The 24,623-nt window shown below is 42.5% G+C and overlaps 1 protein-coding gene across 1 annotated transcript in view; it reads left to right on the top strand.

Moving 5' to 3' along the window:
* LOC310867596 (sodium channel protein type 3 subunit alpha-like) overlaps positions 1-24,623 on the top strand; it is a gene marked incomplete at both ends in the record, with an annotated part of 191,259 nt that overhangs the window by 166,509 nt on the left and 127 nt on the right. The window contains 2 exons of the mRNA XM_083777711.1: positions 981-1,397; positions 24,126-24,192. Coding sequence (XP_083633837.1) covers positions 981-1,397; positions 24,126-24,192 — 484 coding nt within the window. The remainder of the gene's footprint in view (positions 1-980; positions 1,398-24,125; positions 24,193-24,623) is intronic.

Below are 24,623 nucleotides of genomic sequence, written 5' to 3'. Positions count from 1 at the left end.
ACGTTGGATAGCCTTAGTGGGGGCTTGGGTACACGCAGGTGGGGAAAAAAAACATGTCCAGTAGGCGGTGGTGGAAAGTAACTATTTTTACTCAAAGTTACTGTACTTATAAGTACGTACAATTTTGAGGTAGTTGTACTTTTCAAGTACTTTTACTTCTACTCCACTTAATTTCAGAGGCAAATATTGTACTTTTACTCCACGACAATTATTTGAAAACTTTAAGTTACTACAGTAGTTACTACATTTCGGCCTTTTAAAAATAGCTAATCTACAAGCTCACAATGCGACCCATATACCGTATACTATTTTCTGTGCGATCGGGGTGCTATATCATAAAATATAACGTCCTGAGGAACATATCTTATACATTAATTGGGCACAGCTCCTGTAGACTGGCACGGCTCTAACATGGACGCCCCATGTTTACCAACGAGGTGCCGCCAACTGACCAATAAGAAGTGGCCACACATATTTAGGGAGGGAGGGGATTAGTGGAAGTCACAAGATCATCTGTACCTCGCTGCCCTCCCTGGCAGACATATACGGTACCAGACATATACGGTACCAGACATATACGGTACCAGACATATACAGTACCAGCAGAGATGCATGAGGAGAGCGACCGGCATCAGTGAGGATGGCCACCCACCACCCCTCTCACAGCCTGATCTGATATGCCCTCTGGGAAGACTTTTAATTAAACTCCCTGGTAGATAGGACATGAACTGATGACATGAACTCTATGTTCAGTTTTTAAACGTTTTTTTATTTTATTTATATGACTATGCTTTTTTTTTTATGAATTCCTGTAGTTTTTGTAGTATTTGTCTTGCACTTGATATATTTATTCTTGTATGAGTCTGTGTTGTCTTTTAACTAGGAGAAACATAATTTGGTGTTTTTTCTGCTGCTGCAGTTGACGACAAATAAAGCAATCTTGAATCTGTTTAACGCACTCATACCTCTTCTTTCGGCAGGTGCTTCAGACGGCACCTGGTGCGGCAGCAGATGAAGGCCGCCGCCTTCCTGTACCGGCAGATCACCACCCCGCCGCACCAGCCGGGAGGAGGGGAGGAAGAGGGGGCCGAGGAGGAGGAGGAGGCAATGGCGGCTCCGGAGAAGGAGGGACTGATCGCCGCCATGATGCGGGAGAACTACGGTTCGGGGTGTTCGGTGGCCCTGCAGGCCACGGAGCGCTCCGACACCATGCTCTCCACGGCCTCCTCCACCTCCTCGCCGCCCTCCTACGACAGCGCCACCCGAGCGGCCAACGTCAACGCCTCCAACGGCTTCCAGCCGACCACGCCGGCGGCCAGGGCCCGGGGGGGGGAGTCGCCGCCGCGGCGGTCCGGCGGAGGCGAGCCCGAGAGGGGCCGCGAGATGTTGCCCGTCCCGTAGCAGCGGGCGGGGGTGAAACCCCCTGCATGGGGGGCGGAAATGAAGCAACGTGAACGAGCGAACGAACCCCTTCCCTCTGCATCGCCCTGCCCACCCCGGACGTGGATTTGTTCACTGAATGTACGCAAGGGAACAAAAAGCTATAACGCAGCTCGGTCCTCACAACGAGCGTGGATTATTTAATACAATACTATTATTACTATCGTCGTTATTGTTATCCTGCCCTCGCTGAGGAGAGTCCTTTGCCGGGCGACACAGAAAGCCAGACAAGGAAACGACGACGGCGGGAATACAAATCACGTCTGTCCGACTTCCACGTCGGCTCTGCCTTTTAGCGGAATAAAAGACAGCAGGGATGTTGTGAGTCTTGACATCCCTGTTCTCTCTCTCTCTCTCTAACCTCTGTGGTGTATTGAATCCAAGTTGCAGGGTTTCGAACCGATCCACAACTGACCGCTACTGCTATAGGGGTCATAGCGGTCAGAGCGACTATATCACTTATGGTGAGTCTGGGAGACTCACTGATCATAACGAAGGACTCACACGGATCAACGCAATTGATTCACTGATCGTTACGAAGGACTCACACGGATCAACGCAATTGATTCACTGGTCATTACGAAGGGCTCGGATGGATCAACCCGAACGATTCACTGATCATTACGAAGGACTCAGATGGATCAACGCAAACGATTCACTGATCATTACGAAGGACTCACAAGGATCAACGCGAATGATTCACTGATCATTACGAAGGACTCACACGGATCAACGCAAATGATTCACTGATCATAACAAACAACTCATTGATAAATACGAACAATTCACTTGATCAATACGAACAACTCGTTGATCAATGCGAACGATCGCTTGATCAACACGAACAAACACTTTGCTGTGATGTTCCTGATTTGTGTGTGTGTGTGTGTGTGTGTGTGTGTGTGTGTGTGTGTGGCGGGGGGTCGCTTAGGGGGGATCAACGACTCACTCGACTGAAGGACAGAGAGAATGGAAAAAAGGACAACGTGAATCAAATATGAAAAAAACAAAAAAAACAAACAAAGAGGTTTTCGTAGTAAAAAAGTATAACTTTGTTGATGTTACCAGTCTTTTAATAGCGGTACAATTATTATACTATTTTTTATATTTTTTAGAGTAAGCTGAAGAAAAACAAAAATTTCTCTCTCTTGAACTTGGCGTGGGAGCGCCCCGCACAGCCACCGAAAGGGAATGGAAGAAACACCAAACCTTGACTTCATCTGTGTTTTTGTTGACGATTATTTTTTATTTATTGTTTTTGCACTTTTGCGTTCACACCTGCTGTCATTTTAACGGGTCAGTTTCTTTGTCAATGACCTGAGGCCGAGGGGGAGTTATTTCTTATTTTTATTTTTCATTTGAAAAATGTGGACAGTGTACAGTGTAACATCTTGAGTGTTCATTGAACTCATAGAGTTAACTATTGAGTTTCTGACCAGATATGTGAACACTGGGGATGTTACGGTGTACTGTAGCGCCACCTCCTGCATGTGTGTGGTGGTGAAGGTCTGCATCAGGTCGCTGGAACATTGGGGGGGGGGGGGGGGTTGTCTGAAAGCAGCTGTTATGGCTCTATTTTAGCCAATGCTATTCCTTTTTTTTTTTGCTATTTTGAAAAACTATTTTTCTTTAAAAAATAAATCCCATGGGGGGGGGGGGCAGTGGACTGACCTCATGCTTCCTTCTATGCATGAGTAGTCCAAGCCACTTCTTTTCACCTGGCAGGGGAGAGTTTCCCCCGGCCGGACATAGCGCTTTCCCCTCCATCAGGCGCCCCGGCTGGCCAGGGGAATCGAGGTAGTTTTGAGGCCAGGATTACTGCATGTTTTTTGTGAGGGTACCTACCCAGTACCGTAGGGGACACGGGGAGAACATGCAAACTCCCAACAGAAAAGCTCTTTCGCCAATCCCGCCTCGGGTATGGGCACTGATGACGCGGAGGAGAGAACACACCCAAAGAGTCCCCAGCAGGAATCGAACCTTTTGTATTGAAAAACATTTGTTGAATATTTCAAATACGGCCAACGCTTTTCAAGATCATTATTACCAACGACCGATGCTTGACCAATCGCAAACCACCATGTTCAGGAGTGGGATTTCAACCGCATTTTTTTCCCTCATTACCTTTCCATAAGCCTCTCTGGTTGATTTGCGTTCAACATCCTGGAAAAAAATAATAAATAAATACCAAAATTACCAAAGTATGAGGAAAAACCCCAACAACCCTGAGGCACTCTGCACACCACCATGTTTAAATGTATTCCCGTTGTTCTTGATTTGTCACACGCTGTATATCGTCATCGTCTGGTGGTTCGATACCAGCTCAGGGCGTTGCACTATTTGCTACAACATTTATACAAACCCAGACACACACTCGACCACTTTCACTTTCCATATTTTTTTCACGAATGGCGAAAAGAAAAGCAGATCCACTCGCTACTTTTGCGTGACACTTTTGTACAACAAAGTGCTTCACTGAAAACATACAAACGAACATGGAGTGGACATGAGAGATGTGCCAGATATATGCGCCGTTCACGCTGAGCACGGTAACTATACAACCATATCGTGTTTCCGATATTATCATTCTTCCGTGCATGTCATTAATAAAAAAAAAAAACATATTTTAAATACCATTTTGCCTGTAGAGCTCAGTCAGGACTTGTATACCCGTCGGAAATAGGCAGATCGAATGCGAAAGTATTGTGACCATTCGAGTGAAAGCACAATAGGTTTCAACTGTGGTCGTCAAGTGTAGTTTCAATTGATTCCGATGTCAGACTGTGGCAGTCTTGGATTAGTGCAGGTAGAGTTATTATTGTGACTGTAGGCCACGTTTTGGCAGTTTATTGATTCGCTCAGCCTGTCTGCAAGAGCCATCAGCTATCTGTGTCTCCTTGCTACAATCACTGTCTCCTGTCAGAAATGACAATTTGGGCATTTAAGCGGATACTTGTATCAACAGATTTGTAGTAACTTCAAGATCTGAGTAAATGTTATGAAACCATGACAACTAACGATATGGTAAGGGCCCGTCATACTCCTATTTTACCGCTGTTTCGGCGCTGTAGTGCCGAAATGATTTTGGCTCGTCAGAAATTTCCCCCCCCCGAACCTCAAATTATGTCACATTGTAGGCTCTACAGAGCCGAACCGACTGTTATTCGTCTCTAAAATAGGAGTATCAATCGGCCCTAAGTGTTCAATGGAGTACAAAGACAAACTATACGATGGTCATAGGCTCATCAGAGACTGGACTCAGACAGATCGGTTGTCATATACATCAGTGGTTCCCAAATGTGTTCATGTCAAGGACCCCCAAATTGACACTAATCAGCAGACCCCCATTTGAAAAGATATCCCAGGGACCCCCATAAGAGATGTTTACGGCTCTAGCAGTAGATTCTCAACCCGTTTAAATTTAAGGACCCCCAGTTTGACATGCATTAGGCTATATGGACCCCCCATTTAATGGCATTTCTATCTCTAGATAGATAAACATGCCATTAATTGGGGGTCGCGACCCCCAATTAATGGCATGTTTGTAAAATCAAAGTTAATTTAACTCAGAGTGTACAAATGGAGCGGGTCCATTTGGTTCCATTTGTACACTCTAAATTACAGACCCATAATTGTCCATTTGGTTCCTAACTACCAGTATATCATTTAGCTGGGGACCCCCTGGAACTCCCTCTTAAGGACCCCTAGGGGTCCCCCGACCCCACTTTGGGAACCACTGATATACATCACATTTAATCGTAGATGTTGTGGATCAGGATGATCCGTCCCCAGTGGACACATGACTTCGAGCCCCTGACTTTTAGTGTGGTGTTAATTTTGACACCAAATTCTGAGTTAGTCTTAGTCTTTTGAATAGTTGTAGTCCCGTTTTAGTAATTTAAAATGTTTTAGACTAGACTTAGTCGAACTCAAATCAAAATCTTAGTGTTTTAGTATTTTGGTCTTAGTCATTCCAGTGTTAATTTTGACAGCAAATGGATGTAGTCTTAGTCTTTTGAATAACACCACCATTTTAGTCTTAGTCCTATTTAGTCATCTGAAATTGTTTAGTCTTAGTCTAGTCTGGTGGACTAAATATCAAAAAGATTAGTCTTTTAGTCTTAGTCAACAAAATGAACACAGTTTTAGTTATTCATTAATCATTAACACATTCCACATGGTATAGTCTAATATGACAACATACCGTCAGCGTCGCTACCTTTGGAGCATAACACCGAAGTATTTGCGCCATTGATCCATGATAAAACACTCCCATCATTTGTTATTGAGCCGACCAAAAAAGCCACTTCCTCGATCCGGGTCACAGAAAAAGAGCAAAGCGAGCTAAGATTGTCCCTATACCCCCTCGCTCTGGATTAAGAGCGTCTGCTAAATGCCTAAATTGTAAATTGTTCACTTTGCATTGGGCTCAGTTTCCCAGAAGCCCTTGTAAGCCGGCGGTTGTTTGATTTCCGGTTACGTCATCGCAACGCGTCCGCCTCGTCACAATGTCTGCGACAAAAGCGGATTTTCATAGGCACCATCTAACAATGGCGAATTAAACGCAAATAGCGGGTTTAGTGTATTATGCGTGGAATAAATGTCGTAGAACGCGAGTTATGTGTTCAAAGTGTTAATGAAAACATTAATTGTAAATGCGTTCAAATGCTTTTGTCCGTCTTGTGATGGTCTAATATGAATGCCCCCCGGCGAGCGATTGGCCCTGACTTGCGAACAAATGCCTCCTGCTCGCGAACGAATGCCTCCGCCACGTGAATGCTCCGGTTTCGTGTTAGCACATTCAGCAGCAGTTGGGAGCACAAGAGCCCCTTGGGGAGACATCTGCCCAGACTCTATTTACAGTCTACGGTTGCAGTGTGTACAGTCCTCTCTGGTCCAGAAGGCAACTTCTGTTATTTAAGCACAATAGCTGTATCGCTCAGGACATTCAGCTCCTTTCGGAGGAAAACGCACACAGTCAGTCAGTCAAATAGGAGCACACAGCTGCCAGCCCTCACTCTGCTGAACTGCATTCACCGGTTGACTCGATCTGACTGTGCCAATCGTGTGCGGTTCATACAAAGTGATTTAGTGTGAAGGGCAAACAAATTCAGTCACTTTCCTCAAACATTAATGATTCCTCCAGTCGTTCATTTGCCGTGACACGTCAGTCAGCTGCGAAATGCATTATTTTGACTGGCTGAAGAGAGACGCTCATCTTTCCTCATTATACTATTAATCTACGTGGGGAGGGCGTAACCGGAAGTATAACTGTCCGCGAACTATTGGAAGTCATCCTTTTAGTTAACAGGAACAAAATTACACTGAAAAAGTCACTGAAACAAATGCTTATTCAGTGTCTGTCCAGAGAGGTATGAAGTGCTGAACTGTTTTTTATTCAACTGTTTCTTGGTGTCTGTGCTTTCTAGAGAAGTATGACGGGTTGAAGGGTTGAGGTTTTATTTTTATTCCCAGGATGTTGGTGCTGAATTATTTCCTCCATGTTCTGTTTTGAGAAGAGTTTCAAGTCATTTCAAGTATCTTTCTTGGGAAACAAACACATGGTTATTATTATTATAAATTGTTTTGTAAAATAAAAGACGTAAAAGATTGTAAGCTTTAACAATCCGACAGCGAGCAACTGTCGTTGTCGACTTTAATCACGTTTGTACCTTTAAATCCTTCAAAAGAAGATTTCTCATGATGTCATGTCATGTTTCCTCGAGCGAGGATATTTCCTGTTGAAGTGAAACTCCTCCCACCACATGCCCCAACACACATGTATTTCTTTATTTATCAACCAATTTTGTTTTGTATTCATTTATTTATTAATTTATTTGGTATTTTTTTGCATGCTTACAACAAAGTCCTCAGTGTTAACTTATCCGTTTGTTAAATTAGCACAGTTTTTTTACAGTGTACCATCGTCACACAGGAAGCCAAGGGAATTCAAGCTGGATGATTGATCTATTTTGCACAGAGAAACAGAAAAAAAGGCTAGCATAAACAAACCGGGTTTTTTAGCAATAACGGTTTGATACCTGGGAAGAAGTGAATTGTGGGAAATGAAGTCTTTCTATTATGATGACGTGTCAAAGAGTCTAAACAAAGGTTCTTGCATCTGAAGGGGCGGGGCTACATGCTTCAAACCAACGTCGGAACGCTTTTATCGGACACTCCCTTACATGTACGATTGGATGCATGTGACGTGACATGTTTAATCTTTGTTTGCGCATTTCAGTGCAAGGCGTCGTTCTGCTGGCAGTGAAAGTAACGATCAGTTTTACAGTTTATAGCCTACATAGTTTTTCAAAGCAGTGATAGTTTAGTTAATTTTACTAAAACTAGGCCACTACGAACGAAAACTATGATTAAAATGTTTGTTGACTTTAAATAATAATAAAAAAAGCTATGATGACAAAAACTATGACTAAGTAAATATAAAATAAAACAAGGTTAAAAAGGTTAAATGTTAGGGAGGACTAGTGGACCAGAGATCCAGTAGAACTAGCACAAGTCATGTTATGCTTCTGAAAATATCTCATCTGTCTGTGAGTGAGTCATATTAGTATTGTTATTATTTTAGTAACGTGTATGTTTGTGTCACAACCTCGCGGCCGTTGCTTGCGTTCGTTTGCGATGTTCTGTTTGTGGTTCAATGACAGTGACAATGGCAGTTTAGCTCATAACATTAGCAGCTGTTGTCGCTTCGAGTTGCGGTCGTAGAGTGCAGAAATCTCCATGATACTATTGCACTGGCGCCGTTTCTGACTGTGGTTCAGAGTATTCCCATTGGCTTAGGTGGCGTTTGAGGTTATGGGGTCAGACTCCCATTGGCTTATGTGGCGTTTGAGGGTATGGGGTCAGACTCCCATTGGCTTAGGCAGCATTACAATGATGATGACAGATGAAGGGTAAGTCATTTCATGACTGTTCATAAGTCAGGTTTCACCTGACAAAGAAAATCAGATAAAATAGCCTAAATTTAAAGGAGAGGAGCTAAATAGTCTCTACAAACACCTGAAATCCCTCTAGTGACCTCTAGTGACCATGTGCATAAACACAAACTAGAAAATAGAAAACCTCCCATATTGCCACAGTGCATCAGAACCGATAAGCAGGTATTAAAAATCTCCCTGGTTAAATGCTCACAGCTGTGGTTTCATAGGTCAGATTAGTGAGAGGACGGGGTCTGCCACTTGTTTTGTTTTTTTTGTCTCCCCGAAAAGAGTTCTGACGTCGGATGGATTATTTGGAAGCATGTAGCCGACCTTAAAAAGGTGCATTCACATGCGATGCCATGCCAAATGAACTGAATGGCACGATAAAATGGCAACGCAATTAAAGAACGTTGGTCCACTTATTTTTGTTCTGGAAGGCGGTGCAAATTGTGTGCACCGCACAATTCACAGCAGTTGTATCGCGTCACGTGTGAATGTGCCTTTGCAACCTCTCTCTCTCTCTCACGTTCATGGTGGCCTGAGGGAACTTTATTGACACTCGAGTAGGTTACAAAAAAAGAGGAAAGATGGATGTGTCTGGATTCTATTTCTACTAGATTCTAATATGAATAGATAACCATATACTATACATACATACATATATATGTATATATAGACTCACTTCTATACATCGAAGGGCTCTCTTTCATTAGCAATAGACCCAGAGTGTGCCTGCTATATATACCGTATACCCACCACATGCCCTGCCCACTCCCTCACACCACACTTTTTTATCGGTTGATTGATTGATTGGTTGGTTATCCACAGTAAGAGAAATTGGGGGTGAGGGGATGGTTTTTTTTTATTTTTTGTTTATGAGTTTATCGAAAGATTCCCGTTTTGTAAAAAACAACGAAAAAACTAATTGCGGACGTACAAGCTCACAACGTTTTTGCGTAGCACCGTGCCGCGAGCTTTGCGAGTCTGCTGTACGTTCACAGTAGTTGCTACATGTTTTCTTGTAGTGATTAAGCGGTAAACGGGGGATGGGGTTTGATTGGTTAATTGACAATGCCTTTGATATTGTCTGAGTGGCTGACTATATCCCCCTTTCTGACTGTTTTCTTTTTTTTGTAATGTCGTTTGGTTCCATTTGATTGATGTCACTGATGACCGCCCCCCTCTCACCCGCATCCTCAGGTTTGGAACCAGCAACCTCCTGATATACGAAGCTTTATGAAGACGTGTAGAAAGTGAGGTCGAGGTTGTTTTTCTTTCGTTTTGTTTTTATTTTGTAAAAACTTCTTGTTGGACTAAAGATGTCAAAGTTGTTGTTCAAGTCCAATGTTCTGATTCAGGTTTGACAGCTCAAATCATTCTGATTGGCTGGAAACGAAACACCAGTAAAATCCTCGGCGGTATAATTGTCTTTTCTTTTTGTAACTCCGAGAGTAGGTATACAAACCTAACCGCCAGTACTCTAATGGGCAGGGACGTGCAGCGAATGCTAGAGAGGCAGGGGCTGAAATTCTTTAAATGGGCACTTTTGGCCAAATTTGGGTGAAAATAGTGTTGGTGATACAGGTGTTGAGAGCTTGTAGATCAGCTATTTTAGAGGGTGCAACCTGCACTCTTTAGCTACTGAAGGCGTACGACATGGATTTCTACACAGAGGTCAAATTCTTGTCTGCTGTGTTCGAGTTCAGGAGAGTTTGGAAAAAGGCAACTATCCTGCGTTCGGATAAGGCATGGTAATGGGGGAATTTGCATTTCTCTCACCATAGTAAAAGCTGCATTCATGGTCTGTAGAGGGCAGTTCTTTATACAGACGGGTAAAAGGGCAGGGGCTCAAGCCCCCTTTGATGGCTAAGTGTGCACGTGCCTGCTTATGGGTCCATTGGTTACATTTGTACGGATAAGGATTTTACAGTGTAAATAAGGTCCTTACGCACTGGGGGGGAGCGATAGCGAGTCATTTCCATCAAAAATATTTGTTCATTATAGACATTGATGTTTTTATTTGCGGTGGGAAATAATTTAACCACTTAAATAAAGAGTGTGTGTCTTTATCGCTGACTGTACGTTACGAATAAACCTGAAATTCTCCTGGTGAGCCACAAGGGTACTGAAAGTAGCCCCCCCAAAATAATTGGCCCCAGCATGTGGAAACTGCCAGATGCTAACTTGGATATGTTGAGCAATTTTCATAATTGGCATAATATGATCATCATGCTTTATGTAGCATGTGACATGTCAATCTAGGGGGCTTTCATGATGCTGAATCCATTCCAAGCATTCGTTTTGCAAAAAAGTGCCACCTGACGCCTTTGGACGCCTCCCCCTGGTGGCCGAGAGTGCCAAATTGCCAATGGCGCCTTTGGACGCATTTTTGAAAAAAAAAAAAAAAAAAATTATATTCATTTTTTATTTAATCCATATTTAGAAAATTCCTCTAATCTGGTGTGCAGGTGATGACATGCACAATAGCATTTAATTTTCTTTATTTTCTTTATAATGGGCTTCGGTGGCAACGAGGGCCAAAACTGGTAATCACCAGGTGGCACTGGATGAGTTTTAATGGTATGGTCACATATTATGCCAATTAGGAAAATTGCTCAACATAATTATGTAAGTTCGCATCCGGCAGTTTCTACATGCTGGGGACTCAAAGCTCAACGTCTCTAACATAAAACCTTGGTGTACTCAACATGCCTGGGTTCACATTCTGGCAAGTGGACTATTACGGCTCCGTTTTGGGTCCATGTGTGCACTCTCAGAGTTTATGGCGGTCTTTGAAGTTTAAACGTTTGAGAACTACTGGCATGATTGTATAGCAAGATGCAACGTCCACCACATACCAACTCTGACAGTGTTCCCACATGTGATGGAACTGATTCCGGTGCTGAACCCATGACACAAACAGATCCAAAAAATAATAATTTTGAGTGAATGAATCGCGCACACACATAATCCCCCTCACCCCCCGGGGCTTTGAGGATCTTAAAGAGAGCTCAATGTTGTGTCCGAGGCACAGATGTGGGGAAAAGGTCCTGCATATATGTGGTTAGCTGGGGGAAGTGTTTAAAGGGAACAGACTAGAGGGGTTGTCGGTTCAAATCCTCCCTCCGGCCTCTTGTCCTGTTGTTTCCTGTCTGATCCGCAAGCTGCTTCATCATCGAAAACAATAACAATAAAAACATAATATGTAACAACATGAAGGAAATGCACAGAAAATAAATGTTTCATTGTCCGTTGTTATTATTATTATTGAGTTGTGCAACCACTCCAAGGAACAGCAATGTCCGTCCTAACCTATGTGACTGTGACTATATATTTTTCAGTAGGGGCAAAAGTGGCGCTGTTGTGCCAGAGAGAGAGAGAGAGAGGCAGGGCGAGATGGGAGAGGGGAGTTGCACCACCCAGTGTGATTTTAGTATTGGTAGTAGTAGTAGTATAGTAGCCTAGTAGTATATAGTAAGGGTTGTCCCGATTTTGAGTGCAACCACTCCAAGGAACAGCTTTGTCCCTGTGTCCCAACCTATGTCCGAACCTATGATCCCGATAACACAATGTCTGTGTTAGCCGACACCAAATACCGATACCAGAGAATAATATAAAGAATATCTTTATTAAGTCCACCGACTGGGAATAGTGTTTATAGCTATCTAGCTATATATCTCGTGTTGTGTTAATAGCAAGACTCCTTGCTATGTGCTCCTCAAATGTGCACTTGCAGTTTGGGCAACTCGAAAGCAAACTCCACATGCCCCCAACATTTTATTTACCTGCCATAGTGTCAACCCCTTACCCCTGTGTCGGATCGGTGGTTAGACTGGCATATTTGCAGATACCGATATGACCAAATATGGGCCGATCCACCGATACAGTATCGGGACATCTCTAGTAGTACTAGTACTAGTAGTATTAGTAATAGTAATTAAAACGGTTATCTAAGGCAGAGGTTCCCAACCACTGGTACATTGACCGGTGCCAGTAAACAGGACATGTCCCACTGGTACGTGAGAAGGGAATCCCAAGTTTTTCTGACCGTCACGGCGTCACCAGGATTTTCCAAACAGCGGTGAGAACTTAGTTGACTCGGTCGAATGAAGATACCAAGGATTCGTAAGCGACGCATCACTGACTGTGGTTTATAAGGCCTGAACTGGAGGTTTACGGAATGCATTGGAGTCTATGGGCTCCATTTTCTTTTAACTTTTTTTAAACTATTTTGAAAAACATATTTAAATGGTTCAACTAGCCAATCTACATTGACACGTTGTGAGCTTGTACAAATTTAACATTTAACTTCAAAAATGTTTAGCAAAAAGGCAAAGAAGTTTAGGGATAAGCGGTGACGGAAATGGAACCATAAAGGCTTTACAGTGCCAAACGAGTACATGAACGTGAAGAAGAGCCCCTATGGAGAATGGCCCTTGGTCCTACTCCTCTCGTCCGATTAACTGACAAAAGTCGCAATCGTTCCTATAGTGTGTAATAGTCGAGCCGGTCCAGACGGCTCTCATTGACGCCGCTTCCAGTTTTTAAGATTAAGATATTAAGATTTTGTTCATGATTCCTCCTCTTCTCTCCTCTCCTCTGCGCGTTATCACATTAAGTGTTTGAATATCCAGAGGGAGCATTTTATACTGTGTGTGTGTGTGCGTGCTCTGCTGCCATGGCAGCTCGGTGGTGATGAGGTCCCGCGACAATGGAGAGGAAAGATTAATGTTCCCTGACCTCTGACATCGCTACCTGGAGGTCACTGTCACACACACCTGTTTTAATTTATTTGTAATCATTATTTTGAAAAATATACCTCCTCCAGCGTCACTCAGAAAATCTAAATGATATATAAAAAAATAAATTAAACAGTATTTCTTTCTTTCTTTGGCATGCATCTGTTTTATTATGTTTGTTGTGTAGTCATACTGCACTCTGCTGGACAGAACCAGTACTAACTGTTGCCGTGCAAGTGATTCAATGTATCAATTCACTAGCCTACTCATAAATTAGAGAGAGGAGAAGAGAGAGAGAGAGAGAGAGAGAGAGAGAGGAGAGAGAGAGAGAGAGGAGAGAGAGAGAGAGGAGGAGGAGAGAAGAGAGAGAGAGAGAGAGAGAGAGAGAGAGAGAGAGAGAGAGAGAGAGAGAGAGAGAGAGAGAGAGAGAGAGAAGAGAGGAGAGAGAGAGGAGAGAGAGAAGAGAGAGAGAGAGAGAGAGAGAGAGAGAGAGAGTGTTTAGGGGGGGGGGGGGGGGGGGGGAGGGTATCCACACGAAAAGTACACTGACAGCCTGCTTGTACTAATTACAGCCCCAGGCTAGCGAGCGCGCACACAAACTGTAGTCTGTTTCCGCCCACCACACTTTAATTTGACCACTTCCTTCCTGTTGAGCAGGTGGGCAGCCCCCATTTTCACACACACACATGCACGCGCATATGTGTGCGTGCGTGTGTGCCAGTCACTTCGTCTGGAATGAAATGAATCATCAGCCTAGTCCTATCACATTACCCCCCTCTACACCAGCTGTGTACATCCTCTTCCCAACTGGGTGTCTCCATGACAAAAGTCCAGGGGTGCCACAAAATACTCTGCTATCACTTCAGTTTAAACATTTAGACCTCGATTCTACAAAATGTCCTCTAAATCATGACAGTTTTCTGAAAAAACCCGTTTCTATGTCAGTGGTTTTCAAAATATTTCATGTCAAGGACCCCAAAAATTATATGTAATTGGCCGCCGACCCCCATCTGAAAATAATGTTCCAGGGACCCCCCAGAAGCAAAGATTTGAGTGAAAAACTGAAAAAAGGAGACATAATCAACTGTCTAGATATATTTATACAACACAAACCCGTCTTAAATAAATAGACATTCTACACAAATAAATGTTCCGTAAACATTGCATACCATAAAACAGAAGATTGCATCGTTGGCATAGTTAGTTTATTGCTTTATTGTGTTCTCCCGTAAATCTTCAAATAATAGGGATTTTTCTTAAATAAGCCATAACACACAGCCTTATCAAAACGAATCACGGAGGCAGTATTAACTTGGTAATTGGTATCATTCCTTTGATTTCGCTGTAAGAGCTGAGTGAGCCCTGACTTGAACAATAGGCTACAATATTTAATTCAAAACTTTGCCGTTTACTTTACTGACAAAAAGCCAAAGTGCTTCTAAGATTCTAAGATTGCCCGGGGGACGGAAATTACTGGGCGATCCTCCTCTTGCGAGGAGGAAGAATTGTCTGCCTCTGCTGGCATCATTATAATGCTGCTTCTGCATGGCTCACTTGTCTGAAAGTCCTGAATGAATGGTGTTGTTTCCTTGTTTCAGTCGTACTGACCATGAAGGGACAATTTACTAATTTTCAAAGCCCCGTATCTCCAAAGGTTAGAGAGCTGTCCATGTGAGCCGGGGCTCACCCGACGATCATAAATCATTTGTGATTTTGTATCGCATCGCTGAGAAAATGTTGCTGGTTGTCCTGCTAGCTAAAGGCTGTGGGCTGTGTTGTGTCATTCCACTTCCGGAAGCCCCACCTTCCCGGAAACAAATCAATCTCTGTAGCATTGGAGTGAATGACCGGCAGAGAGAGACGCAGTCAACGAAATTAACACTAGATGGCAGTAAAGGATTTAATGGGTGCGGATAGCAATTCCGGGCTGGAGCCAGGCTACTAGAGTAACTAGACACATGCACAAACTGCAGCTGCGCCTGAACAAAGTGGCGTTGTCAGGCATGCATGGTGATGGTTTGTAGTGTATGTGACGTTAGCCCTGAACTCTGCCTCCTATATAAAGTGTGAAAAAGTCATTCAAAACCAGTTCTTTTTCAGGAAGATGTTTCAATGAGACAGTGAGATAATATTCTGCAAAAATCCTACGCTCAATCCCACCACAATCCATGTATAGCAGCCTTTCTGAGAATGAACCACTGCTCCTGTAACATATGACATCTCTCCAGACTCAGGTCAGCTTTACGGAGCATCCGTATGGTTCAATGTATCAGGTCGACCTTCATGAATACGCAAAGACGGGCCACGGTGACCTGGACTGCCAAATGCAGAGCAAAGGCCAGATCCTCTCAGCAGCCTGTCCGACGATCAACAGCTCTCTAAACGTCCAGAAACGAGGGGACACAAACTTACCAAGATCATGCTGTTGTCAAAAGCTTACCAAGATGACTGTAACTCAGCCAGGAGAAGTGAACACTCATCACATGACTTACACAGGGAGGAGACCCCACATCTGTAAATATTGTGACAAGTGTTTCAGTCATTTGTGTTACCTGGAGAGACATCAGCGTATCCACACTGGAGAAAAACCCTACCACTGTAAACATTGTGACAAGAGTTTTACCTATTTCGGTGATCTGAATAAACACCAGCGTCTCCACACTGGAGAAAAACCGTACCATTGTAAACAATGTAACAAGAGCTTCAATAATTTAAGTCACCTGGAGTCACACCTGCGTATCCACACCGGAGAAAAACCTTTCTACTGTAAACAGTGTAACAAGAGTTTCAGTCAGATAAGTAACTTGAAGAGACATCAACGTATCCACACTGGAGAAAAACCCTACCACTGTAAACAGTGTAACAAGAGTTTCAGACAGATAACTAACTTGAAGAGACATCAGCATATCCACACTGGAGAAAAACCCTACCACTGTAAACATTGTGACAAGAGTTTTACTGAGTCAGGTAATCTGAAGAAACACCAGCGTATCCACTCTGGAGAAAACCCTACCACTGTAAACATTGTGACAAGAGCTTCAGAGTGAAAGTCACCTTAAGTCACACCAGCGTTTCCTCACAGGAGAAAATCCATTTGACTGTAAACAGTGTGACCAAACCTGGAGACCAACGTATCAACACAGGAAAAAAATCCTACCATTGTAAACATTGTGACAAGAGTGTCAGTCATGCAGATGCTTTGAAAATACACTGGATGAAGATATTACATCTGTAAAGAGTGTTACAAGAGTTTCAGTGTTTTTAATTAACCCTGAAGAGACACTATAGAATCCACACTTGAGAAAAAACTTACTATTGTAGACAATGTGGCAAGGGTTCCAATCATTCAACTCGTCTAATGTCACACAATTGTATCCATATTGGATATAAATATATATATGGAACATCAGCGTCTCCACATTCAATTTCTGTCCAGCAGAGGATGCTAAAAGCACCAACATGGTCGCATGTTCAAGTATAGCAAATGCCACCATGGCTGCTACATTTCTCTAAAGATGACTATATACTTCACAGAGTCCAACTGAACAATAACGTTTGTTGGATGGCCGAACTGATAAACCCTCGGACAGACGCATGCCAATACATACTGCCACCGAACTCTTCTGTGTTCTGAACACACAAGTACTCAACACATCTGCCCAGCAACACTGCGGCTCGCTCTATCGAGCTCGAGCCACTGAAGCAGCTAGTACAGCCAGTGATGGAAGTGCTGGTTTTAATACCCTGGATCATTCATTTATTTCCCACCAGTGTGCTAAAAGCACCAACACAAACATGGTCACATGTTCAAGCAGCCAATCATACGTTAGCTGGTAAGTTACACTAAAATCTGCTACATACTAACCTGACTCCACCAGATTGAAGAAGCTTGCTTCACTCGTTTCACAAACTTCCATCTGGGATCTCGGTTGGCTAACCTATTTGCTCCAGTCCAAGCTGTGCACTTTTTTTTTTTTTTTTAAGATATTTTTTTGCGGCTTACGCCTTTTATTGATTTTTTAAGGGACAGATAGTAGGCTGACAGGAAACGGGAGAGAGATGGGGGGATGACATGCGGTAAAGGCCGTGTCGGGTTCGGGAGTCGAACCCGCGGCACACCACGACTGGATCACCAGTCCGGTGCCCAGACCGTTACGCTACGGCCTGGGCCACTGTGCACTTTTTTAATGTAGACAGTTGGACATGGGTACAATGACTGATGTTCTTAACAAATTACCAAGATTTTATGAGGTCGGTCTCACTTTGTCAATTATGTATCGGGCTTCGAGCCAGGCTCGGGCTGAACTTCTGTTGGGCTCAACATTTTAGGCCCGATTAAAGCTCTACTGCACATTTGGAATACTTTTGAGATTAATTGTGCATGCGAATAAAAACTTAAACATGAGGAAATACTGTATACTGTATAGGCAATGGCATCATCAAAAAAACATAAACAACAACATAAAAAATACCCAACAACAACATATTTAGCCAATTGCTACCTTTACAGCTTCAGTAACAGGCTGTGTGACAGACTGTTGCTGACGTGTAATATGAGGACGTTTGCCGAGTCGGCCACGTGGCTCAGAATGTGGTATTTGCATATCGTCTTTGTCGGGTGGAAAAACCTCACATGTCCAAAAGACGCTACTTATCAGGATTCAAATAAAAAAATAGCAACTTGTGGATCTGCTACTTTTGATGCTTTCGTTTCGTGTGACACTGTGATATGATCAAGTATAGGTCAATAATTCACTACATGTATTATAATTATGGAGATTATAGGTTTTGAACGGGTTTATTCATTAGCGTTATGAATCCAAGAATGAGTGTAGATGTGGGAACACATGCAGCAGCAATACGCCTGAGGCTCTCAGCTGTCCTCAGCCGTCCTCACCCTGCATGTGTCAACAACACAATCCAAGGTTATTGCTTTTTTCCATCAGTTTGTATTCCACTTGTTGGACTTTTTGTCTTCAAGTTTTTAGTTTAGTTTTGATTGGATTTCCCAGGAGAGTTGTCAATTGCTAGGTATAGTTTCGTTTTTTATTTTCTAAACAATCGAAATTACATTTAATTAATTTAAATTACAAACCTTTTCTTTAAAGATGGAGTGCCACGACTTTTTTCCACCCTTAAACATGATCATCAGGTATTATTATAATATAAGGAGGAATAACTTCTTCCAAAAAGTGTACAGTATTTGTTAAAATCATGCTTTTATGTGGACACGCCCACCAGTTCATTAAGTATGCCTGGGTTGCCTGGTGGGTGGTGATGGGTGGTGATCCACCTGAAATGAAGCCGCACCACAGCTGTAGTTGTATGATAAAGGAGGAGGGGTTAGGGGAGGGGCTGATAGTGTGTTGTCACAATATTATATAATATACTGTTTATTTCATTGGCCCGTTTGACTGTCAAGGGTTCAGCCTCCAGGAAGAAACCTAAATACAAAGTTAATACACCATCACACATAAAAACGACTCCAGGGTGTCTAATGAAGTACTGTCACCTCATAGACACATGAAAAACTGGAAACATACAAAAATTGTGGCACTCCATCTTTAAAGGTACATGGCAGGACTGCATTTCTAAATGTGAAAGTAGCTAGGACTTTACAAATAATCTATGACTTGCTCGATCATGACAAGGTTTCAATTTCAGGTGGAGCCTGCACCAAACGGGCTTTCTGCAAGAGATCAAATGGGTGGGTTGTGAAGAAGGTGTACGAGCCTCACACACCTTTTCCGGCAGAGTCTGGTCAATCTTGCTATTTCCATGAGACACGATCCGAAGGTGAAATACCAAGTGCTGACGTCATCGCCGGAGCGGACTACTGTAGCACCCAACACCTGCAGGATTTGTTATAATCTGAGTGGACAAACTATGCCTGTGTCGCTGTGTGGCCCATAGGCGGCGGGTGCGTAAGGCTAGGGAAGGCTTAGCCTTCCCAAAAATTATGCTGGGTATTTTTTTAAATATAATATATGTGCGCAGCATTATAGAAGGCTATTGTGTGTGCGTGTGTGTGTGTGTTGTCGCTGCCCCCTGGTGATCGCTGATCGGATATACACTATACAGCAACTGGCCTAATCAGCATATGATTGACTACTATTGGTATGTCTGTAAACCTCGTCCTTCCAGTCGCTTTGTAGCAAATAGTAGCGCGCGCTGGTTTGTTTTGGGAAACAGCAAGAGTGAGTGGCTGTCAGAACTCAGCACCACCAGTCAATGTCCGCACGGTTCACAGTTCACACCACTGCAGCAACACTGACACGTTCAGCGGAGTGACTGCTGTCTCTGTGCCGTCTTTCAAGAGCCATGAGCCGCGACTCTCGGAGGGGCAGCAACACCGCCGGGTAATCTACACTGACTGACTGACTCGAGACTTGAGAAAAAGACGTCCAAAAGTCGTTGTATAGGCTAATTCATTGCTAAGTATGCTAAATAACTCATTTTTAGACCATCTGGGAAATAAATAAATAAATAAATTTGCGGCGGCGACCTCTCTTCGCTCGGCCGTGAGAGTCCCCCCCCCCAACGCAGTTCTATAGCCTACCCAAAGGTAAAACGCACCCGCCGCCTATGGTGTGGCCTTATTCCTTTTCCTTTTTAACAATGTTTAAAATAAAACACATTCACTGAAATAGTCAAAGACGTATTTCCATTGTGGTCCTTGTAACTTCTGCAGGCACAGTTCTGCAATGCTGGCTCTGGTATTATGCATGCTCACCAACACTTTTACTCAAACTGTGAGTGTAAAGTAACACAAACCTTGACATCAAATCAAATATCTTTTAATTGTAGCCTATGTACATGTACTGTATACATTTACAAAAACAATAGATGTATAATTTATCATGCAATTCAAAGTCTATACGTACTGAGGCAGGCGTTCTTAACTTGCAGGATTTCTGCACAGAGCGGAAACAGGAGACATGCTGTGGCGAAGAAGTGGTGAAAACACTGGAAATAACTGGGATGGAAGATTGTGTGTATCAGGGGATTTACACTAGACCTGTACTTGTCAGTCAGACAAGTACAGGTCATGTTCTACTTGCCCTCAGGTCATGGCCACTTGCTCCCAAAAATATATTAAAATTTGTTTTGTTTTACTTTCTACTTGCATGCTTGAAACATATTGTCACATGAATACAGTAAACAATCAAGTCATGCCACACAGATGCAAATACTAGCATTTTATTAAATATGGACATGAGGTAGGTTTCTTCATATAGTGCATTGAGAACATTGTGCTTAATACAGTGAGTTAGTGGGTTCCGGTTCAATCTCCGTAAACTAAAACAATACATTTTCACATAACTTTGGATAGCACTTTTGGACACTGAGCAGTCATTTTGATATTGCATTATTTGAACAGACTGAAGGTGCCTCTTAGTACAGTATTAACATACTTAAGGTGCTTATTGTTACAGTAGCATAACTGCAACATTTCCCTTTCCCAGAAGGTGGCATGGACATTTCCTGTTTAGAGTTCCCCATAACATTAACATTTAGTAAATGTACTTGTACTTGTGTATAACAAATCTTTGTTTGTTATACACAACCTTTTTTCCACAGTTATGAAATTGATGTACTTTTTAAAATAAAAACAAAATCAACGTTGTACTATTCTCTTTTTTTTATATCCTTTATTATTTCAGTTCAGGGTCAGCAACTCTCATGCCCCTCTGCTGGAACACTCCATCGCAGTTCCTGTTTACACTGCACATGTGCAAACCTCCCGCAGGAGCCCTGGCCGCACCTCCGTGCTCTATCCTCTTTATATGTCCTAGCCCCAAACTCCACACAGAAAGGCCCTTTCGCCAACCCCACATCGGGTATGGGCACTGATAATAATAATAATAATAATAATAATAATAATAAAACTTTATTTGTATAGCACCTTTCATGACATGAAATGCAGCTCAAAGTGCTTTACAGAACAATGGAGCATAAAAGAAAAGCAAGGCAACGACATTAAAAAACAAGCAGTAATGCAATACAGTGAGGACATGAATAACAAAAAATAAAAAATAAAAGATCAATTAAAAGCAATGTTGTAGAAGTGGGTCTTGAGCTGAGCTTTAAAAATGTCTACAGAGGCTGCCTGACGAAGGTACAGTGGGAGCTTGTTCCATGCCGACGGCCCGTAGAAGCAAAAGATGACACGGAGGAGGAAACACGCCCACAGCAGGAATCGAACCCAGGACCTTCTAGCTGTGAGGAGAGAGCACTACCGACTACGCCAAAAATCACTGGATAATGTGTGTCTAAATGCCTGTACATGTTGTACTGTACAATTGTAAAGTGACTTACAACAAGCAAATGGGCTCGATACTCAAAAACAAGTAACACATTACTCATATTGTTACTCATTTCAAAACTCCCTGCCAAAAGTACTGCCAACACTACTCATTACTTTACTTTTCCGTAAAGTAATAATAGAACATATAAAACCACAGGAAAAAAATGATGGTAATAAAGCCAAATAAATATCACAACCTCTGCAGTTAAAGAACGTTGTCAAGAGTGATTCATTATATCGGTCATAACCTGAACAGACCACACACTATCACAAAACGAACGTAAACAACACGGAAATCACATTTTCCACCAAGGTTCCTGAAAATAGTATTTTACTTCTACTCCACTACATCTTGGATCCAAATATTGTACTTTTACTCCGCTACATTTATTTCAAAATGTTAGTTACAGTACTAGTTACTTTGTAATTATTATTACAAAACCTACATTAATGGCTAGCCGCAATTTGCAACTCTAGATTTGTTTATAATGGGATGAATCTAGAGTTGCAATACCCTCCACCGTAGAGATGTTATGAGCTACTTTCTGTCAAGACATCCTCTTGTTAAAGAAATCTGTCGGTGAGCACTTATAACACAGTTAAACACAATAATGAGACAGACACAATTCAGAGTTTCAGAGTATTGGAATAGTATGTATTCGAATACGGAGTAGTAGTGAAGCGTTACAATGGAACACCGTACTGACTCCACCACATCTCAGTCAGACTTCAGCTTAAATACATGTCCTACCCCCCTCAGGGGTAGGTGGGTCCTAACACATGCCAATGAAAAGACCACACAAGTCACAGGTCAAATGTCAGTGGGAACAGAAAACAGCTTCTCATGGTTCGGTTTATGATGTCCTTAAATGTACAACTTAGTTCTTCCACATTTCCTTGACACTCTGCAAGTGATTATTTTTCTAAGTGCTGGAGTTTGGAAGCACTCATCGTATGTCACTGAACGGCCTGCGTTCCACCTGTTTCGAATTTGCACATAATGCAGGAGGCAGCAGCACGACCCATTAACAAAAACGAGTGCTTCCAAACTGCAACACTTAGAAAAAGAATCACTGGCAGAGGATGTCTTGACAGAAAGTATCTCATAACATCTCTACTACGACTACAGCTGCAATGTTGGTGAGTTTAACGTCGTTTAAGACAAGCAGATCGCAAACCAAAAAACATGAGTAGGGAGTCAATGGAGGGTATTGCAACTCTATATTCATCCCATTATAAAAACCTAGAGTTGCAAATTGCGGCTACATTAATGGCTTAATTTTGGATTTTGACCCCTGAGCACTGTGCTTTTATTTTGTTATTGGTTTTATGTAACATGTGAGGTGCTTTTATTTTGAAAGGGTTTCCATGCCAGCTCAGAGTGAGGTTTCCATGATTAGTGTGATTTTCACCTGTCTGCTCACAGTGAGAGGAGAATGTTTGCAGCAGTACAAGGCTTTTAACACCCTGCTTAAAATAATGGGGCAAAGGTATATTTTCTTTAGTTTGTATTCCATTTACCTAAGATCTGTTTAATTGTCATGTGTAAGTTAGGTGTTGAATGTTTAATTGTTTTATTTTACAGCTTTTATGTTGTTTTTGAACTAAAGTTACTAAACTGATTTGAACCACCAAAAATAAGGAAATAAGGAAAAACACACGGCTACTGGTATTTAGACAGGGTTCGAGCCTGCTTTCCGTGGAACGCAGCAAAGCAGGCTGGAACCATAGCCGCAATTTTCTCTCTCTAGATTATTTTTAATAATGGGATGAATCTGGAGTTGCAATACCCTCCATTGACTCCCCATTCATCCAATTTGCGTTTGCAATCTGCTTGTATTAAACGACGTTAAACTCACTTTGTGGCCAATGTTTTACTTTAGATGTCAAACATTGGCCAAATTGTCAAATAATATAAGAAAGGGGCAAAAGAAATGCTGACTTACAAGCTCACAACAACTCACAACCTTGTAGATCTGAACTAAACGGAGTCAAACTAAATTGAATTTCTCAACTCCTATTCCAAGTGATTATCGGGGTGGGTGGTTCAACATTTTGGGGTGTCACGGCCTGAAAGGGTTGAGAACCACTGGTCTATAGGACACAGTAGAGTAGGAGACAAATTTAATAAAAACACCCAACCCATTTGTTTTCTCCAGGCAATCCTATAGGCCTACAGTCCCTACGCGAGAGACGAGGAGGGAGCATCATGGTGACCAACAGGGTAAAATGACTCTCTTTCTGCATCATCATCATCATCACACACTTTGTTTTTAAAGCCAAAAACCACAGGATATCTAACACGTTTACACACTTTGACACACTTTGACAAGGAAGGACTTGCTTTCATCTTTTTTTCCTCTGACAAATGGAACAACCTCCAGGACTCTGAAACTGGATAAACGTCACTATAGAGACATTTAAGTCTTAAGGCACTGCTTGAGGAAGGACTATAGCTGCTTTGTGTAGCACCTGTGTATTTGCATTACATACAATTTAGGCATTTAGCAGACGCTCTTAATCTAGAGCATTGGGTTGTTGTTTGTTCTGGTCTTCCCTGATTAAATGAAAATCACACATTATTAGAAAACAACATTCAAATCTAAGCTTTGCCTTTTGAAGTCAGTGTTGAAGGTGAAAATGACTGACCATTTCCAGCAGGCCTTCAACATAATGTTGTACCCCTTCAGACTATAGAAAGACCGACGACACCCCTGACAAGAAGAACGAGGTGATGAAGTCCATGGAGATGCGTGATGGAGAGGTAATGTCGAGTGACTTTTGAGGAGGGGTCCTTGGTCAGAAAAAATGTTGAAGACCCCTGTTCTATATAAACGTTTTCATGTCAAGGACCCCCAAATTGACACTAATTAGCCTGCGGATCCCTGTTTGAAGAGATATGCCAGCGACCTCCATAAGAAGATTTCTACGGCCCTAGCAGAGATCCTCAACCCGTTTAATTTCAAGGACGCCCAGTTTGACATGCATTAGCCTATGGACTCCCATTTAATGGCATTTCTATCTCTGAGACCCCCAATTTATATTGTAAAATCAATGTTAATTTAACTCGGTTAGTGTACAAAATGGAACCAAATGGCATTTGGTTCCATTTGTACACTGAGTTACAGACCAATAAGGGTCCATTTGGTTACAAACTATCATGTAGCTGGGTACCCCCTGCAACTCCCTCAAGGA

Source organism: Protomyctophum parallelum (genome assembly GCF_964188405.1).
Source record: "Protomyctophum parallelum genome assembly, chromosome: 12".
In the NCBI taxonomy this organism is placed as follows: domain Eukaryota; kingdom Metazoa; phylum Chordata; class Actinopteri; order Myctophiformes; family Myctophidae; genus Protomyctophum; species Protomyctophum parallelum.
This window is presented reverse-complemented; position numbering and strand designations above follow the sequence as displayed.